The 18,283-nt window shown below is 39.4% G+C and overlaps 3 protein-coding genes across 3 annotated transcripts; all 3 read left to right on the plus strand.

The window, feature by feature from the left end:
* Nucleotides 1-1,936: 1,936 nt before the first annotated feature.
* LOC106563519 (neurotrophic factor BDNF precursor form) lies at nucleotides 1,937-5,441 on the plus strand. The gene is made up of 2 exons (XM_014129175.3): nucleotides 1,937-2,514; nucleotides 4,036-5,441. The coding sequence occupies exon 2, from the start codon at nucleotides 4,057-4,059 to the stop codon at nucleotides 4,864-4,866; it is 810 nt and encodes a 269-aa protein (XP_013984650.1). The 5' UTR covers nucleotides 1,937-2,514; nucleotides 4,036-4,056; the 3' UTR covers nucleotides 4,867-5,441.
* Nucleotides 5,442-6,983: 1,542 nt separating this feature from the next.
* LOC106563518 (protein lin-7 homolog C) lies at nucleotides 6,984-13,707 on the plus strand. The gene is made up of 5 exons (XM_014129173.3): nucleotides 6,984-7,135; nucleotides 8,426-8,544; nucleotides 9,054-9,125; nucleotides 9,208-9,417; nucleotides 11,737-13,707. Exons 1-5 carry the CDS (start codon nucleotides 7,099-7,101, stop codon nucleotides 11,902-11,904), a joined length of 606 nt encoding a protein of 201 aa, XP_013984648.1. The 5' UTR covers nucleotides 6,984-7,098; the 3' UTR covers nucleotides 11,905-13,707.
* Nucleotides 13,708-14,844: 1,137 nt separating this feature from the next.
* LOC106563517 (large ribosomal subunit protein P2) lies at nucleotides 14,845-16,981 on the plus strand. The gene is made up of 5 exons (XM_014129172.3): nucleotides 14,845-14,944; nucleotides 15,696-15,819; nucleotides 15,966-16,014; nucleotides 16,241-16,336; nucleotides 16,866-16,981. Exons 2-5 carry the CDS (start codon nucleotides 15,697-15,699, stop codon nucleotides 16,940-16,942), a joined length of 345 nt encoding a protein of 114 aa, XP_013984647.1. The 5' UTR covers nucleotides 14,845-14,944; nucleotide 15,696; the 3' UTR covers nucleotides 16,943-16,981.
* The last annotated feature ends 1,302 nt before the right edge of the window (nucleotides 16,982-18,283 follow it).

Consider the following 18,283-nt stretch of genomic DNA (forward strand, 5'->3'; position numbering starts at 1 on the left):
GAATATTATGATAGTTATATATATATAGGCTATTGGACCTGTCTTTTGTAAACTGCCACATTAATGACACTCACTGGTTCTTTCCAGAGGAAGTGGTGGAGGACAACGCCCACATTGTCTATCAATGGAAAACATGCCACTTGGGCCTTCATGATCTACTGGAACATATTCCAACAGTCTTAACATGTCTTGTTTTAAGTGGTCATTACATTTATTTTATGATTCTTATCCATTTCAAGATGCTATTGCAAGTGTCAGATGGGGAGCAGAACTCTCAAAACAGGCATCCACGTGGTGTCTTGGTTGGATCTGTTAGCTATTATGGGGAAAAAGGATAATGGTGTAACATTTGTATATTGTGACTGAGTCCTCTAGTATGTTTCCAAAATATATAGTTCATATAAATGAAGCATTATCTTTTAGGTAGGTTTATTTGGAGCACATCCAAAGGTCATATTTGAATGGACTGGATAGGAAAACATGTTGATTGGTGCAGCTATAGCACAAGCTGATGTACAGGGATCTTAGATCATCTGGAGACTGGGTATTTTCCCCCTCGTATTGACTTACTTGACAATGTGTTTTCAAAGTGAAAACATCTGAAAAAGAGAGGCGTGTTAAGACAAGAATCTTGAGAAAATGACTCTTTGAAAAAGAAAGTTAGTATGTATTGCCACAGAAAATTTGCCCACATTCATGACTGTGTAAGTTAAGTGTAAGTGAAATATGAAGTCAATATTGTCATGTGCTGAGTTTTGTACATGGTTGAAACACCATTGTGTTTGTGAATCCACTCCAGCATCTGTCAAAGGGAGATTTTTCATTATAATCCCCACCTGGCACGAAGAGCAAACACTGCAAGGCACCAAGCTATCTCTAAACCCAACCGTATAGCCGTGCCTGCCTCTCTCACAACAATTGAACAGGTGCTCATCTGAATGTGTCATCGCAAAGCCCTGCCACTATGTGGAAATCTGTCACCTTTTATCTATAAACGTTCTGAATGCACCAAATGCAACTGTAAAGGACTGATTTTATTTATGGAATCTTGATATTACGGAATATATGTTATGGCTGGATAGAGTGTGGAAGTTTGCTTGTTCTCTTCCACACACATACTGTACATATACAGTACATGATAATTATATATCACTGCACTGATTACCTGGAGATAAAAAAATCTTGACCGTAAAATCCAATTCAGAGCTGAAGATATTCTCAAATCTAATATATTAAATGAAAACATACCAGCCATGGTGAGAATCACTTTTACTTTGGTTTGAATTAGATAGGTCTCAGAGAGTACTGTTATTCTGAGCCAGTCCCACAGCAATGAAGTGATTCATCGTCTAGATTGCATTTTAACAGGATGTTGATTGAGAGCATAAGCCATATTGATTTTCCTGATGGAAACAGGAAATAGCCGAGTTAGAAATAAAATTATTTGTTGTTCCCGGTGTGAGGAGGCCCAGAGGACTGGCAGGCAATTGCACACTGATGAGTGGCACTGCCCCCAAAACACCTCCCCTCCATCCTGTCCCCTATGGAGACCTGGGAGAGACGTCATCTGTGGTTGTTATGCTGCAAAATGACGCCTGCACTGACTCCCCACCCCCTGTTACTGCAATTTAGCCCCAGTGATCCATCAGGGAAGAAGGACTACTACCTCTGCTGCAGCATCTTCTACATGAAGATGGACCCCCAATCAGTTCATGTATCAATAAGCAGTGTGATGGGATTTCAGTCCATGTATTTGTTTTCCTTGATCATTGGGGCAGCCTAATGACTGGATTTGACAGGTCACAGGAACACTTTATAGGATTATAAAGGATTACCTCATATGAATGATTATTTTCAAATTACAATATTGAGAAAATGTTGGAATGATTTCCTGCTCATCTATGTTTGCTTGGCTGCGTTTTGTCTCCAAGGTTGTTTTGTCGGTAGGAGGAAAGATGTTCCCATCCCCCTGCAAACACGTACAAACCAAGCCCTCCCATCCTCTCCTCCTCCATCCCCTCCCTTCCCTCTAACACACACTCACACTCTGGAGAAACACGTCACTGAGCTTGGGGACTCAGCGGCTCATTAAGGAGAAGGATGTGATATTCTCAATCGAGACTGTGAGACTCCCAGCACGCCTATTTATAGATGCAATATCTCTATGGCAGTCACTGTGGCGTTGGCTAATCGCAGCCGTGGCCCCAGACGCCAATTAAGAATGAAACAAATGCTTTTTAGGTGGAGTCTGCCCCTCCCTTCTGCTAAGGTCCTTCCGTCCGCCACACTGCCTGGTGGGGGAGCGGATCTGCTTGGAGCGTATTCCTGCATCAGGTCGGGACACAAGGAGGGCGGCATGCAGAGTGCAGTCAAAGCCCTGCCGTGGCTATTTTTAAATGCCCCCCTCTGGAGAGAAAGAGCTAGGTTTCTTATTGTGGTTGTTTTCATATGTTTGACTCTGGGTCTGGGATGTCCGTGGATATGTTGAATTGCTGTGACTCATAGGGCATAAAGGTAAGAGAAGCCATTGTGAGCTAGGGGTAAAGGATGAGGATGAGGGGGTGTGTGTATATTGATATATTTTGGCTCTGTTGGGCCCTTTTGGCATTCTTTCCCTTGTAATGTCTGTGTACCAAATTTATGTGAGCAGCTGTACAGAGTATGCATCTGATAGAAGGGGTACGTGAGTGTGTCAGGATGCAAGTACATTACCTCTCTTCACTTTTCTAACCAGTACTTTACTGACTCTCTCTCAGTCTCTGCTAGCGGTAATGCTTACTCTCAGCATTCCTTTATTTAAACATCTCTATGTCCCTTAATAAATCCTGCTCCCAATTTGACCCTATCAAGTTTAGCATATTAATGGTAATATTACAACAAATATTGGTTGCCTTTTACAAAATTACACAAAATAAACAGTCACTTATCTGAACCTAGTCAGAAACATTCATGTATTCAACCAATCAATCGATCAATAAGTTTCTATTAACCCTGTGGGAAATGTGGTGTGAAGTCAGGATAACACATGAAACGTGTTAGGCTACAATACATGACATTGGATTGGAAACATAACTTGCCTGTTCAATAGCTACACTGAAAAAAGTATTCAGGCCACATAGCGTTTATGATACAGTGCATGCCATCCAGGGATTACAACATCAAATATGAGAAAGATAATGATGATGATAATGGTGATGATGATGATTATGATGAAGACATACTGTAGTTTCCTTATCAGTTTAACATAATTGTTTAAAAAAATTGTTGTTATTTGTCGTTGTTGAAGAAGAGAAAATAATGATATATTGGGTTGCACTTCATAGTAGGATGGACCATTAGGAGATAATTGGCAATCTAATGCTTTGGCATTTAAAGCATGATGCCTAGCCACATCCACTCCCAGTCTGAAAAAACTTGGCCTCAGTTGAAAACGCTGGTGTCAGCAGCCCTTAATGTTGCTTCTGGGGCCTTTGTGGGAAATATTGTATGGGAAATATTGTATGGGAAATATTGTATGGGAAATGAGGAAACCGAAAAAATTGAATTCACAAGAACAGCACAATCATGCGCAATTAATTCAACTAGGTCTGGGTTGTTATTTTTAAAGAGGTCCAATCCAGAAAAAAATATCCAATCATGTATGGTAATTACTTATGCTGTTATTTTCAAGTTGGCCAAACAGTAGTGGGCATTCACGGTGGTGTCAGACTGCTGGCTTTCTTTGCAGCTGGAGGAGAAATGTGATACTCTGGTAGGCGTGCATCATCTAATGGTGCTTAGTAATAACTGAAAGGAACACAATTAGATTGTGATCCAACCTTGAAATATTATGGAATACTGTAATAATGAGTGTATTATGTACAGTATTTTGTATAAGCACACAACTCTGATAACTCAATGGAAGAAAAGTGTTGATATATTATATAATACATAATATAGCTACATAAGATTATATACATATAAGTTGCACTAACATTTCATCCTCTCTCCCCTCTCATCCCTCTCTCTCCACTCTCTCTTTCTCTCTCTCTCTAGTTCCACCAGGTTAGAAGAGTGATGACCATCCTGTTCCTTACTATGGTTATTTCATACTTCAGTTGCATGAGAGCTGCTCCCATGAGAGACGCCCCGGGTATGCGGGGCCACCGAACGGAAGGCTACTTGGGTGCTGCAGTGATAGCTGGCCAGGGCCACGGGACTCCACAGAGCGGGGGTGGGCCGGGCCAGCATGGGGGACTGCCCTCACTCACAGACACGTTTGAGCAGGTGATTGAGGAGCTCTTGGAGGTGGAAGGAGAAGCAGCTCAGCTGGGGCCTGGGGCTGACAAGGGCCAGGGAGGAGGGGGTCCTTCCTCTGTGGTCACCACGGAGACCAAGGATGTCGACCTGTATGCATCGCGGGTGATGATCAGCAACCAAGTGCCTTTAGAGCCACCGCTGCTTTTTCTCCTGGAGGAATACAAAAACTACCTGGACGCCGCTAACATGTCCATGAGGGTGCGGCGGCATTCTGACCCGTCGCGGCGTGGAGAGCTGAGTGTGTGTGATAGTATTAGCCAGTGGGTGACAGCTGTGGACAAAAAGACAGCAATAGACATGTCTGGGCAGACCGTTACCGTCCTGGAAAAGGTCCCTGTCCCCAATGGCCAACTGAAGCAATACTTTTATGAGACCAAATGTAACCCTATGGGGTACACAAAGGAGGGCTGCCGTGGAATAGACAAGAGGCATTATAACTCCCAATGCAGGACAACCCAGTCCTACGTGCGAGCGCTCACCATGGATAGCAAAAAGAAGATTGGCTGGCGGTTTATAAGGATAGACACATCATGTGTATGCACATTGACCATTAAAAGAGGAAGATAGTGTATATAATGTATAGATTTTATTGAGAGTTTAAAAAAGAGAGTAAAGAGAAAATATCTATTTGTATATATACATAACAGGGTAAATTATTCCGTCAAATGAAAATTTTATGGACTGCATGTAAAAAAAGATGAAGTTTATACAGTAAAAGTGATACTACAGTCTATTTATTGAACATATTCATGACCTTGTAAACAATTAAAAAAAGATCTGATCAGTCATTTGCGCCCAGTTTAAATTACTATATCACATTCCTCAAGACATTGTGGTTTGTTTACGTTGCCAAGAATGTGAGAAAGAAGGAAAAGAGCGATGAGGATGAGGGCGAGGGTGAGGACGAGTTCCATTAAAAAAAACTTGCATGCTGCTTCAATTGTGAATTGAGAATTTGTCCACCTAAGAAAAAAGGATATGATACCGACCAAAACATTCCGTTTACATACCCAACAGTAAAAGGGTTTTCCTCCTCAGTACTTTATCTGTTTACTGTTCTAAACTTCTCAAGGTAATGTTGGAATTACATACTATGTCAAGGTGCTGTTGTCAAAGCTTTGCTGTTTATTTTTTTATCCCCACCAGAGGACAAAATATAAGAATATATATATATATATATAAAATTTATTCATTGACATATGTTTCTGGATTAATATAATTCATTTTGTATGTTGTGAAGTTGTTTGCAATATTAAATTGAAATATTTGAAGAAATAAAAATGACTATAGGCAACTGAAAAACAAAACCAATGTCAATAAAGTTTGAACCCTACATTTCTAGTTACACTGCATAAACATTAGATGAAAACATGGACGGATGGACGGCCAGAGATCAGCAGACAGATACATAAATACCTATCTTTCCTACATGCATACCTACCATCCTACCTACCTACGTACCTGCCTGTCTGCCTGCATGCATGCAGACCAGAGGAGGCTGGTGGGAAGAGCTAGATGAGGACAGGCTCATTGTAATGGCTGGAATGGAATGGTATCAAAACATATGGAAACCGCATGTTTGACTATGTTCCATTTATACCATTACAGCCTTTACAATGAGCCCATCCTCCTATAGCAGACAGACAGACAGACAAACAGACAGACAAACAAATAGACCAGATAGATTTTATTTTCATCAGCATTAGCTTGGTTATAAAAGCCTCAATATATACTCAATCAACAACACAAAGAATCAGAACAAATAGTAGGCCCATAAGTCCACGTCGTATAGCCTAGGCTACAAGCTGATCCTTGATGACCTCTGAGAGGTTGATGATGAGCACATTCAAAAGTTTTCCATCCTGAAGACAGGATCCTTGACTGGTGAATTCCTTGGATGGGCCATCTCAACCCTGTCCCATCGACACAGGTAGGTGTCCCATGCCTAGAAATGGATGGACAACATTCTCTCACAAAGGATACCAAAACATGCCTAATTGTGATAATAAAAGATAACAATAAAAATGCATTCAAGGTATATTCCGGACGATTTGCACACACAAATAGCACTTAAATTATTGCATATATATCTATAGTACTCAGAAAATTGCATTTTATGATAGAAAAATCACTTTTCTAAACATCATTTGAAGTATCCTTCCAAAGTAGAGGCCTACATAATGTGTTTACAAGTCTCCTATCACAACAAAAACATCAAACTTTGGACAATAGTCTATGTCCTCAGTTTTGCAGTTATTATAAGGTAACACAGTTTAATACATAGTAATGAGTACTAGGCCTATGTAGTGTTTCAGCTTTCAGAAAGGAAAATTCCTTATTGCTGTGAGAAGTGAAAATTAATCAATAGAAATGCATACATTATGCAAGCGCTGACAGAGATCAAAATTATGGTTTTAAACATATTGAATCAACATCGTAGGTTTACAAAGACATTTATAAACAATTCATTTTGGGTTATGAATAATGATCAGATAAGACATTTTAATAACTGTACGTTAAAATCTATCATTTAAATAACCATTGAAAAGCTGTAAATATTGCAGGTTATACATTTAGGACACCACATTTTCTAAAATATCAAATAAAACTTTAGTGATATATGACTTCTCAGTTTTTCCCACATCGTGTATTGGGCACATCGACCGTATATTGCGCCGTTTGCGTGTCCTTGACGCAACAACAATCCCCGTCAATACAGCTCAAATCTGTTGTTTATCGCCGAGTGGAAATTTTGCTAGTCTGATCATTTCTCCTGAACAGTGCCGGATTTAGGCTATTATGGCTTCTTTGGGGGAACCTGTTCGACTGGAAAGAGGTAAAACGTCAAACAAATCAGATTGCTTGATCAATAATAATGGTTAAAATTATGAAAATACACACACTAGCCAAACAGATGGCTAGCTAGTTAACGGTAGCTAATCTGGAATTTAATTTAGTTAGCTAACGTTAGCGCTAGTCATTTAATTTTGAAATAACTAGCCCGAAGTACAATCATCTCTCAAAAGTCAAAAGAAAAATAGATTATTTCAATATAATCGCTTTAGTTTTCAGAAAGACAGATGGGCTGAGTTGCTAATGTTGTAGCCAGCTAACGTTAGCTAATTTAGATAACTATCCTCTAAGGCTGGTAGTTTGCAGTGGTGTAAAGTACTTATGAACAAATACTTTAAAATACTAAAATCGTTTTTGGGGGTATCTGTACTTTACTATTTCTATGTTTGCCAACTTTTACTTCACTACGTTCCTAAAGAAAATAATGTACTTTTTACTCCATACATTTTCCCTGACATCCAAAAGTACTTTTACATTTTGACAGGAAAATGGTCCAATTCACACATTTATCAAGAGAACATACCCTGGTCATCCCTACTGCCTCTAATCTGGCGGACTCACTAAACACAAATGCTTTGATTTTAAATTTATGTCTGAGTGTTGTATTGTGCCCCTGGCTATCCATAAATAAAATTAAAATGGTGCTGTATGTTTTGCATAATGTAAGGAATCTGAAATTATTAATAGGTTTACTTTTGATACTTAAGTATATTTAAAACCAAATACCAAAACCAATAGACTTTTACTCAAGTAGTATTTTACTGGGTGACTTTTACTTGAGTTGTTTTCTATTAAGGTATCTTTACTTTTACTCAAGTATGACGAATGGGTACTTTTACTGCCACTGGAACTTCGTAGCTTCCTAGTAATGTTAGCAGTTGCACCCAAACAAAAGTTCAGCGTCCAGTATGTAGCTAGCTGTAGCTCAGTAGCTAGCTAGGTTAGTTTGAAAATGTTGCGCCGAAAGCCCGGACTATGTTACTTGCAGTCCTGATGATACAAGTCCCTGTCCGTTGAATTCTACCATGTGTTTACAAGCAGTGTGATGAAGATTTGGTAATGATCAGCTATGCCTGCATCATAATACCCTGTGCATGGACAGATTTACTTCATCAATCTACAAAATCAAAAACCAACAGACTCCATTACGCGTGTGCTGGAGTGTTAGATCCTCTGCCTCAAGCAATTATTTCCCAAACTAAAGTCTCTAAATCGATGTCAATTATTGGTAAGGTCTCTGACGGTGTGTGGTCTCCATGTTTTCTCCCCACAGACATTTCCCGGGCCATTGAATTGCTTGACAAGCTCCAGAGGACGGGGGAAGTGCCACCCCAGAAACTGCAGGCACTGCAAAGGGTCTTGCAGAGCGAGTTCTGTAATGCTGTGCGAGAGGTGAGCTGTGACGATGCCATTAAATGCCCATCACACCCTTCAAAGTTCAACTCAAATTATATGGCCAAATCTGGACCTCAAGGCCAGAAGTACTGCTGATTTTCATTCTCCCCCTCCAATCAGTGTGATTGATTCAGACCTGGGGCACCAGGTGAGTGGAAATAAATAATCAGCAGTACTCTGGACCTCCAGGCTCTGATTTGTGTACTTGTGTGACATGGGGCTGATACAGACAGGCCTATAAAAACATGAATTGTTTGATTGCTGCCTATAGACTAGTTATTTGATTTCAGATGTAAGATTTGTCATTCCTTCAATGTCAGTGTATAGTGTTGTGATTACGAAATAAGATATCTAGTTTGAGGATTAATTAATAGATTGGAACCCTGGACAGCAAGAACTACCAGGATCTCCATTTTTAACATGTCAGACTTTTTGAAGGAAGTAATTCAGCTTTGCAGTTTGCATTCGACTAACCTTCTTTCTGCCTTTTCTAAACAACTCTGTAGGTGTATGAACATGTGTATGAGACAGTGGACATTAACAGTAGCCCTGAAGTCAGGGCAAATGCCACAGCCAAGGTATGTCAAAACAACAACAACCAATATTAAACAACTCTGTAGGCAACTCTGGGTTAACAACCTCTCCTCTCTTGCCTTGTAGGCCACTGTTGCAGCGTTTGCGGCCAGTGAGGGGCACTCACACCCTCGCGTGGTGGAGCTGCCTAAGACGGAGGAAGGACTTGGCTTCAATATAATGGGAGGGAAGGAACAGAACTCTCCTATTTACATCTCACGCATCATTCCTGGTGGAATCGCTGACCGCCACGGGGGCCTCAAGAGAGGCGACCAGCTTCTTTCTGTCAATGGGGTGGTACGTGTCGTTTATGCAGTCTCTGGTTGTGTCTGAATACCCGTACTTGCGTTCTAAATAGTAGGCATTTTGGGAAGGCGAAAAAGAAAGTTTCGTAGAATGTGCAATTTCGAAAATTGAGCATGCTTTAAACATTTCAGGATGTCATACTCATTTTGGCTTTTTGTCTAGTAGAATTTGCTGCACACTTGAGGAAGATAATTGTATTTCGAGGCCCACGTGTGTCTGACAACAGCTGAGGGGACAAGCTGTACCAAAATGAATGAACGTAGGGAATCGACACAATTGCGCATTAGATGATGTAGGATGAGCCTAGTATGCTGTTGTATTTTGCTTACTGCATTCGTTTTTACTAAACACAACGTTCTAAATAGTACAGTTGAAGTCGGAAGTTTACATACACTTAGGTTGGAGTAATTCACTTGTTTTTCAACCACTCCACAAATGTCTTGTTATAAACAAACTATAGTTTTGGCAAGTCGGTTAGGACATTATTTGACCCCCCTCAATTCTCAAAAGCGTGTGCTCTCATTATGATAAAACACTGGCTTAGTTAAACAGACCAACAAAAAAAGTGTCCCTTGTTTAGTGGTTTTACGCATCATCATGATGATGTGGCAACAACTTGCTTTTTGAAAAGTTCTATATCTTGAAAACTTGATTGCTGACATGCAACACATTTTGCGACTCTATCAACAGTGGACTAATGCATACTTTTGAGTGGATTATTCCTTTAAGAAATGGTCCAGGACCAGGATGCAGTTGAAGTCAGAAGTTTACATACACTTAGGTTGGAGTCATTTAAAACTCGTTTTTCAACCACTCCACAATTTTTTTTGTTGACAAACTATAGTTTTGGCAAGTCTGTTAGGACATCTACTTTGTGCATGACACAAGTCATTTTTCCAACAATTGTTTACAGACAGATTATTTAACTTATAATTCACTGTATCACAATTCCAGTGGGTCAGAAGTTTACATACACTAAGTTGACTGTGCCTTTAAACAGCTTGGAAAGTTCCACAAAATGATGTCATGGCTCTAGAAGCTTCTGATAGGCTAATTGACATCATTTGAGTCAATTGGAGGTTTACATGTGGATGTATTTCAAGGCCTACCTTCAAACTCAGTGCCTCTTTGCTTTATATCATGGGAAAATCAAAAGAAATCAGCCAAGACCTCAGGGGGAAAAAATGGTAGACCTCCATAAGTCTGGTTCATCCTGGGGAACAATTTCCAAACGCCTGAAGGTACCACGCTCATCTGTACAAACAATAGTACGCAAGTATAAACACCATGGTACCACGCAGCCATCATACCGCACAGGAAGGAGACGCGTTCTGTCTCCTTGAGATGAACGTACTTTGGTGCGAAAAGTGCAAATCAATCCCAGAACAACAGCAAAGGACCTTGTGAAGGTGCTGGAGGAAACCGGTAAAAAAGTATCTATATCCACAGAAAAACGAGTCCTATATCGACATAACCTGAAAGGCCGCTCAGCAAGGAAGAAGCCACTGCTCCAAAACTGCCATGGGGACAAAGATTGTACTTTTTGGAGAAATGTCCTCTGGTCTTATGAAAAAAAAAATATAGAACTGTTTGGCCATAATGACAGTCGTTATGTTTGGAGGAAAAAGGGGGAGGCTTGCAAGCCGAAGAACCATCCCAACCGTGAAGCACGGGGTTGGCAGCATCATGTTGTGGTGATGCTTTGCTGCAGGAGGGACTGTCAAGGTTTTGGAGTGGCCATCACAAAGCCCTGACCTCAATCCTACAGAAAATGTGTGGGCAGAACTGAAAAAGCGTGTGCGAGCAAGGAGGCCTACAAACCTGACTCGCTTACACCAGCTCTGTCAGGATGGAATGGGGCAAAATTCACCTAATTTATTGTGGGAAGCTTGTGGAAGGCTACCCAAAACATTTGACCCAAGTTAAACAATTTAAAGGCAACGCTACCAAATACTAATTGAGTATATGTAAACTTCTTACCCACTGGGAATGTGATGCAAGAAATAAAAGCTAAAATTTCTCTCTACTGTTATTCTGACATTTCACATTCTTAAAATAAAGTGGTGATCCTAACTGACCTAAGACAGGGACTTTTTTACTAGGATTAAATGTCAGGAATTGTGAAAAACCTGAGTTTAAATGTATTTGGCTAAGGTGTATGTAAACTTCGGACTTAGTATGCAGTTTAAGTAAATAGCAGGCAAGCCAGATTTCGGACACGGCTACTATCAATATACATTTATCATATTCAGTCACCTAATTTTGTCTGTTATTTAAATTAATCCTCCTTTTATCTCTTTCTTTCCCCAGAGTGTGGAGGGGGAGCACCATGAGAAAGCTGTGGAGCTTCTCAAAGCTGCCCAGGGCGCTGTGAAGCTGGTGGTCAGGTACACTCCTAAAGTCCTTGAGGAAATGGAATCCCGCTTTGAGAAGATGAGGTCTGCAAAGCGCCGGCAACAGAACAGCTATCCCCAATAGTGTTTTTCATCACTGGCACGCAATTCCCTTATCTTTCACCCTCGTCCAGCCATCTGTCCCAGTCACAATTTTAACCTTCTAAAACTTAGCACACTAAGTTTAGTTTGTATCCACATATATTATATTTCTACCTTTTCTACACCCTACCCCTGCGACTTCTGACACTGTCCTCCACACCACGACTCAAGGCAAACACTAGATTTATCATATTTCTACAAGTAGTTGGTCATTCACGCTTTACATGTGCATTACATTTTGGGCTGACATATTGAATGCCGTTTGAAGACCTGTGAGACCCACCACAGATTGATTGAAGAGATGGTATTTTTATTTATTTTAGTACAGCCTTTATAATGTGCCTCAGGGCAATACAATTGTATTTAGTCTTGTACTGTCATACTGTCATTCAAATTACCCTCATTTTAATTTGGGTATAATACTAAGCTCAGATGATTTAACACTTCAATATCAGGTTTACTAAGCATTTGCAGGAATGCAAACTTCACACCTGCTATTTTTGAGGGCAAAAAGAACTGGTAGTAATAGAATACATTTGGGGTATAGAATATATATATATATATATATATATATATATATATATATATATATATAATCGAAGGAATTGGGAATTGTGTGTAAATTTGATATAGAAATATTGTATTTTGTGTTTACCAGTATATGAAGGCTAAATGGAGACTGTTTCACCATTGTCTCTCTTTTGTTTTTTTTCCTCCTGAAAATAACGTGTGAACGTTTTGGGAGGTCTGTGTTTAGTATTCTAATCTTAAATTGTTAAGGAATTAAATAATACATTCTCTGAATTTATTTTTAACCTCGTGCGGATGTTTTTACTGTCTTACAAGCGTTAAAAATAGATTTTGCTGTCTCATAAAATATTCAGCAACTTCTAGCTTTTGCATCCCATGAATCATTTAGAGCCTTCAAATGTGTAGGTTTTCAGTGGGATGGGAGAAGCCTTACTAAGCACAGCATATGTCTTTTAAAATTCAAATAACCTTTTCTCCTTATGACAGTAAGGGGGGACAGTGTACAATTTTGAGACCTGAGGCAAACCTGACATTTTTAAATATTTCAAGAGAGCAATAAGTCAGAACCTTTCGAAACCAGAGGGGTATTTCACGAACAGGGTCAGTGGATTTTGAGATTCCCCAAGAAAGCTGCATTCCATAGCCATTTTTATAATTTCTTTGAGTTATTTTGCTCTATTCACACTTCAACGGTGTGGCCAACTCATTCGAGGTGGGTTTACAGTAGGTCGGCCAACTTGTCGCAGCGACGACACAAAAATGCCATTGTTGTCGAACACAAACTGACGTTTCCAAAAAGTATAAACGAGAAAAAGACAATTGCACTACCACCAGCATGGTTGTTTGAAATAGTAAACCCATTATTGAATGGCATTCATTAAAAAATGCATGTGATCTACTGGTATGTGAAACCCACCTTCACTAATACAGTTCAAAATAAAGACCAATAATGTTGCTAAGCTTTGTTTGAGTTAACAAAGCCATATTTTTGGTTGCTGACTTTGAATGATTACTTTTGACCTATAAAATTAGGTACATGTCCCATTTGGGTGAACTATCTCTTTAAGCTGTGAACTTAATTTGGCATCACTGATTTCAATTTCAGATGTTATTTTTTCACCTGAATAGTATAGTTTGTAATTTTTATTTTATGATGGTCACTCGTGAATGTACTGTATAATTCCAGTTGTATTGATAAAATAGATTTTAACATTTTTGCTGAATTGAATAAAATGTATTCATCTAAATCATAAAACATTTTGTATTTCCTTCACTCTAAAGTTTTCTTCACTTCATAAAGAAAATATTCTATGTTCTATTCATACTTTTAAACAGATGTGTAAAATAAACAAACGCTTAACAGATTTGGCACCCCATAGCAAGTTGGTTACATGTCGGCTTGCCCCTCAGTATGATTACTGAAATGTTGTCCTTGTCACTGACATTAATGGTTTCAACAGAATGTTCAGGACAGTTACCTTGCCAATTCCTAGAGCTTTGTGAAACACCCCTCAGGTTTCTACCCTCTTATATTTTGGAAGGGTCAATAAAATATTTTTCTAAGTGTTTTCTTTTGATATTTTTATTTTTTACAAGGGATTTTCATGAGAGGAAAAAAATCCTGAAACTATTTGTATTCCTTTTCTGACTGTTATATTCTTGTTTTGAGTACGAAGACCAAACTTGCAACTTTTATGAGAACTATTTGATATCATGTTGAATGTTTGCTTGTTTTGGACTGTTAGGTCTACTTACAAAATGTGCTGCTTTCAGTTTATTCTGTCCATTTGTATTGTGTTACGTTGATGTGGATGTATAGAATTATTTAGATCCAAAAACTGCACAAAATAAATTATACCATGAAAAATGTTTTTATTTGCTTATTTTTATTCTCAACTTACTATTATCATCACTTTTATTGTATATTTCCTTTAACAATTGTAGTTTTAACATCCTTTTTGTTTAGGAGGCCCACGTTTTTTGTTTGATACCAAATTTTGAAGATGCCATATTATGTCATATTGCCAGAGGAAAGAATGGTACTATAGTAAGGGCTCTGTACCGTTTCATAGACTATGGCACTATGTTGGTACTAATGTAGTCCAAATTAGGTGTCTGTTCTACGGTCACAGCACAGTCACAGCTCCATCTGTCCCGTTATTGACCACTGAGAGTCAATGGCACTTTGCTGGACTGAACAGTGGCCCAATCACTTACATGCCGCGTATAATTATCACCATGTAGTGATTCCAGTTTCCCTAAATGTATTTTTTTTCTGACATTTTTCATTGGGTTGAGGCCGCCCGGCCCCCGGACCATCTCCTCACTTCGTCTTGCAAATCAAGTGCACCCTGCATGAATTTTCTCCTCCAATCAAAATTCATTCGATTTCCCCGCCCATCACGCGTTTTTCCGTTTCCCTCCTGCCTTGGAACTTCCTTTCCGCCTGTGTAAATCTCGTCGTGAACACGCATCTGCCTTCTACGTGTCAAGTGAGTGTCTTTTAAAGGCAATTTAGTATATATACACCCAGTGAAAATAAGTCCAACACGGCACCATAACGTAGGCATTCCCTTCAAATATTTGTCTTACCCCTAACCTAAAATTGGACAACAAATAATGTATTGGAGAGGAGCATGCTAGCCAGTTAGCTTGCTACCTAACAGCCATGACATATCACCATGTGTACTCGCTCTCACTATTGTCTCATAGAAACAAGGCCCAAAACTGTAGCTAGTGCAGTGATTGGTAACATTATTCACTAGGGAGTTTTTCAATGCCACATCTTCATGTTCTGATTGAAGAAATAACGGTTATCAGTGACAACCTCACTAACTGGAACTTTGTGCACAGTGTGCTAGCAACCTCGGTTATCTAGCCAACGTTACCGAGTTAGCTAATCAGATGTTTTGAGTAAGGCAATGAGTCCTAGTGTTTGGTAAAGATGCCCAACTAACGTATTTTTTTGTCACTTAGATTCTGGAGGTGTATAAGTATCACTCTTGAAACAAATGCATAATAGGTATTTGTAGGCCTAGTTACTTGATGATCTGTGGGTATGACATGGACAATTGTTATACTTGTTTCTGCAGGTTATAGGGTTATACTGCGACGTTCCCTTTGAGACGCATGTGTACTACTTGTATTTGTCTAAAGTAACTTAACTGTATTGGATATTTTTTTTTTTAATGCCTTGTTTTTTTTGTCATATGATGTATAACTGCATCATGATCTGTATTGCAGAATGCGTTACGTTGCTGCATACTTGCTCTCTGCCCTTGGTGGTAATGCCAGCCCACAGGCTGCGGACATCAAGAAGATCCTGGAAAGTGTTGGCATTGAGGCTGACAACACACGCATGGAGAAGGTATGTTTAATATCACATGTTTTACCTTATCTCAGTGTTGAGTAAAAAAAACGCACAACTTGTGTGTTCTGAAAGTTTAGCTCAAACAGGAAACATGCAATTTCTATGGACCACTAATTTCTGACCCCTTTTTTTTCCCCCTTCAGGTCGTCACTGAACTCCGTGGCAAAAATGTGGAGGAGGTGATTGCCCAAGGTGAGTTGCAGAACTGTCAATGCATAATGAAATGTCACTGAAGAGAACACATCTACTTAAAATGAAAACCTGAATTGGTCATTCTGGACTAAGCACACTGGTGGTTTAATCTGCTAGAGATTTGCTTTGAAACTCTAGCACGGCATTTCTGCCACTGTATTAGTGTTATTGGTATATACAACAATGTAGTTGTAATTAAATCAGTTAACTGTAATTTCTCTGACAGGCTATGGTAAACTGGCCAGTATGCCAGCAGGTGGTGCTGTGGCAGTGGCCAGCTCAGGTGGAACCGCTGCTGCTGGAGCAGCTGCCCCCGCTGCAGGTGAGCATACATCAGAGCCCACATGAGTGTTCTAGATCCTTGTCAAGTTGACCTTTTGGATGTCCATTTTCCATACCAATCTGGGCTCAATGCCTTCTAATGGGCTGTTAAGTTATAGATATTGATGTGCGGGTCAGCTCAATATCGATGGGGCACTTGGTCAGGCAAGCTAAAGCTTATTTGCCTTTACTAAATACATGGGAAATGTTATAGTAATGACCAGAACAGTCTCAATGCAAACAGCATTAAAACAGTTTCATTGCTAAATGCATGGATTTTTTAATTGGTATTACATCAAGGCTGGTAGAATGGGACCGTTTTAAAAACAGCAGGTCAGTTTCGGATTAATAGATGGCTGATCAGCACATTACTAGTTCATAAAGGGCAGTTTATTTTGTTTATTAACATGTATTTTGGTAAACTGTTTATTATATTACTTTCACTATAACTAGCTTTGAATATCTCTGTTTTCAGACAATGTATTTGGTGAAGATGGTATTGTTAATTGATTACTGTGATCTCTTTACAGCTGAGGAGAAGAAGGAAGAGAAGGAGGAGTCTGAAGAGGGATCTGATGACGACATGGGATTCGGCCTGTTCGACTAAACTTGTTAAATCTGAAATAAACTTTGTAAAAAAGGAAAAGGCTAAATGTTCCGTGTATTTTCTGCATTGGGTATTTTGCTTAATGAAAGGAAACTTTTTTTTGTTTCCATCTGGACACAGCCGCTGAAGCAGTTGGGTGCTGCATAGCCCTTGATCATGACTTCCATTACATTACACAAGTCATTGGATGAGGGTGTCTTCTGTACTGGGGAATTTTGTTAAGAGCCCTTGATGCTCACTTTGAACATTACCACACATAACTTGCGGCAGTGTTTTGAAAGCAAAAGGACCTTATCTTTCATATCAGATAGAAATGTAATAAAAAAGGATTAGGGTTCCCACACAAACATCTCCATGTTACAGTGTGTTTACAGAAAACAGATTGAAGTTAGTCTACTTACTACCTGTGCTAATTGGCCATCTGTGTCTCCTAACGTGTGTAAATGGATGCTACAAAAGGGTTGCCACTGGAAAAATACTATTGGCTGCAACTGTTAACTGTACAGCAAGTGTATTTAGCATTTGTGAAATTATTTTGGGATATGAAAGTAGACATTTATGTTTATAGAATTGTACCACAATTGAGAATCGATTCAGGTTTAGATGGAGTATTTGGCTGTTTAGGCTTCCAGAGCCACATCGCCTTTAAACAACATGTAAGGTCCTTGGACTATAAGGGGTAACGTTAGGTACCTTTAATCCATTTTTGGGCTTGGTGCTGCAGTGCAGCCATGTGAAGGTGCAAGGAGTCATTTGCTTGCTATTGTACATTTTAAATCTAGTTCTATTTTGGGAATTATAGTCAAGGTGTGTGACTGGTATTGATTGTCGACTAATTTGACTGCTACTACACTCAAATGATTTCGGTAGTTGCTAGTGTGCTAAAAGGTTAAATTCATGGATAAAACAGCAGATGGCGCCATTTACCCTTCTGCTACTGACCCTGTCCAGAAACAACCCGTCTCCCTCCGCACTTGTCTTAAAGTCTTGAATGGGTACTATAACAAATGTTGAGCTCATGAATCTGCATGTAAACTACCCAAGGTCCATGTAAAACATCACAGGCTAATACATACATTAATAGACAAGGACAGAACTACATACACACATTTCAAATCAAATGTTATTTGTCACATGCGCCGAATACAACAGGTATTACAGTGAAATGCTTACTTACAGGCCCTTAACCAACACTGCAGTTTTAAGAAAATACCTAAAAAAAAGAGAGATAAGAATAACAAAAAATAAAGAGTAGCAGTAAATAACAATAGCGGGCTATATACAGGGGGTACCGGTGTCGAGGTAATTGAGGTAATATGTGCATGTAGGTAGAGTTATTTA

The sequence above is a fragment of the Salmo salar genome, chromosome 11, assembly GCF_965601325.2.
Source record: "Salmo salar chromosome 11, fSalSal1, whole genome shotgun sequence".
Lineage (NCBI taxonomy): Eukaryota > Metazoa > Chordata > Actinopteri > Salmoniformes > Salmonidae > Salmo > Salmo salar.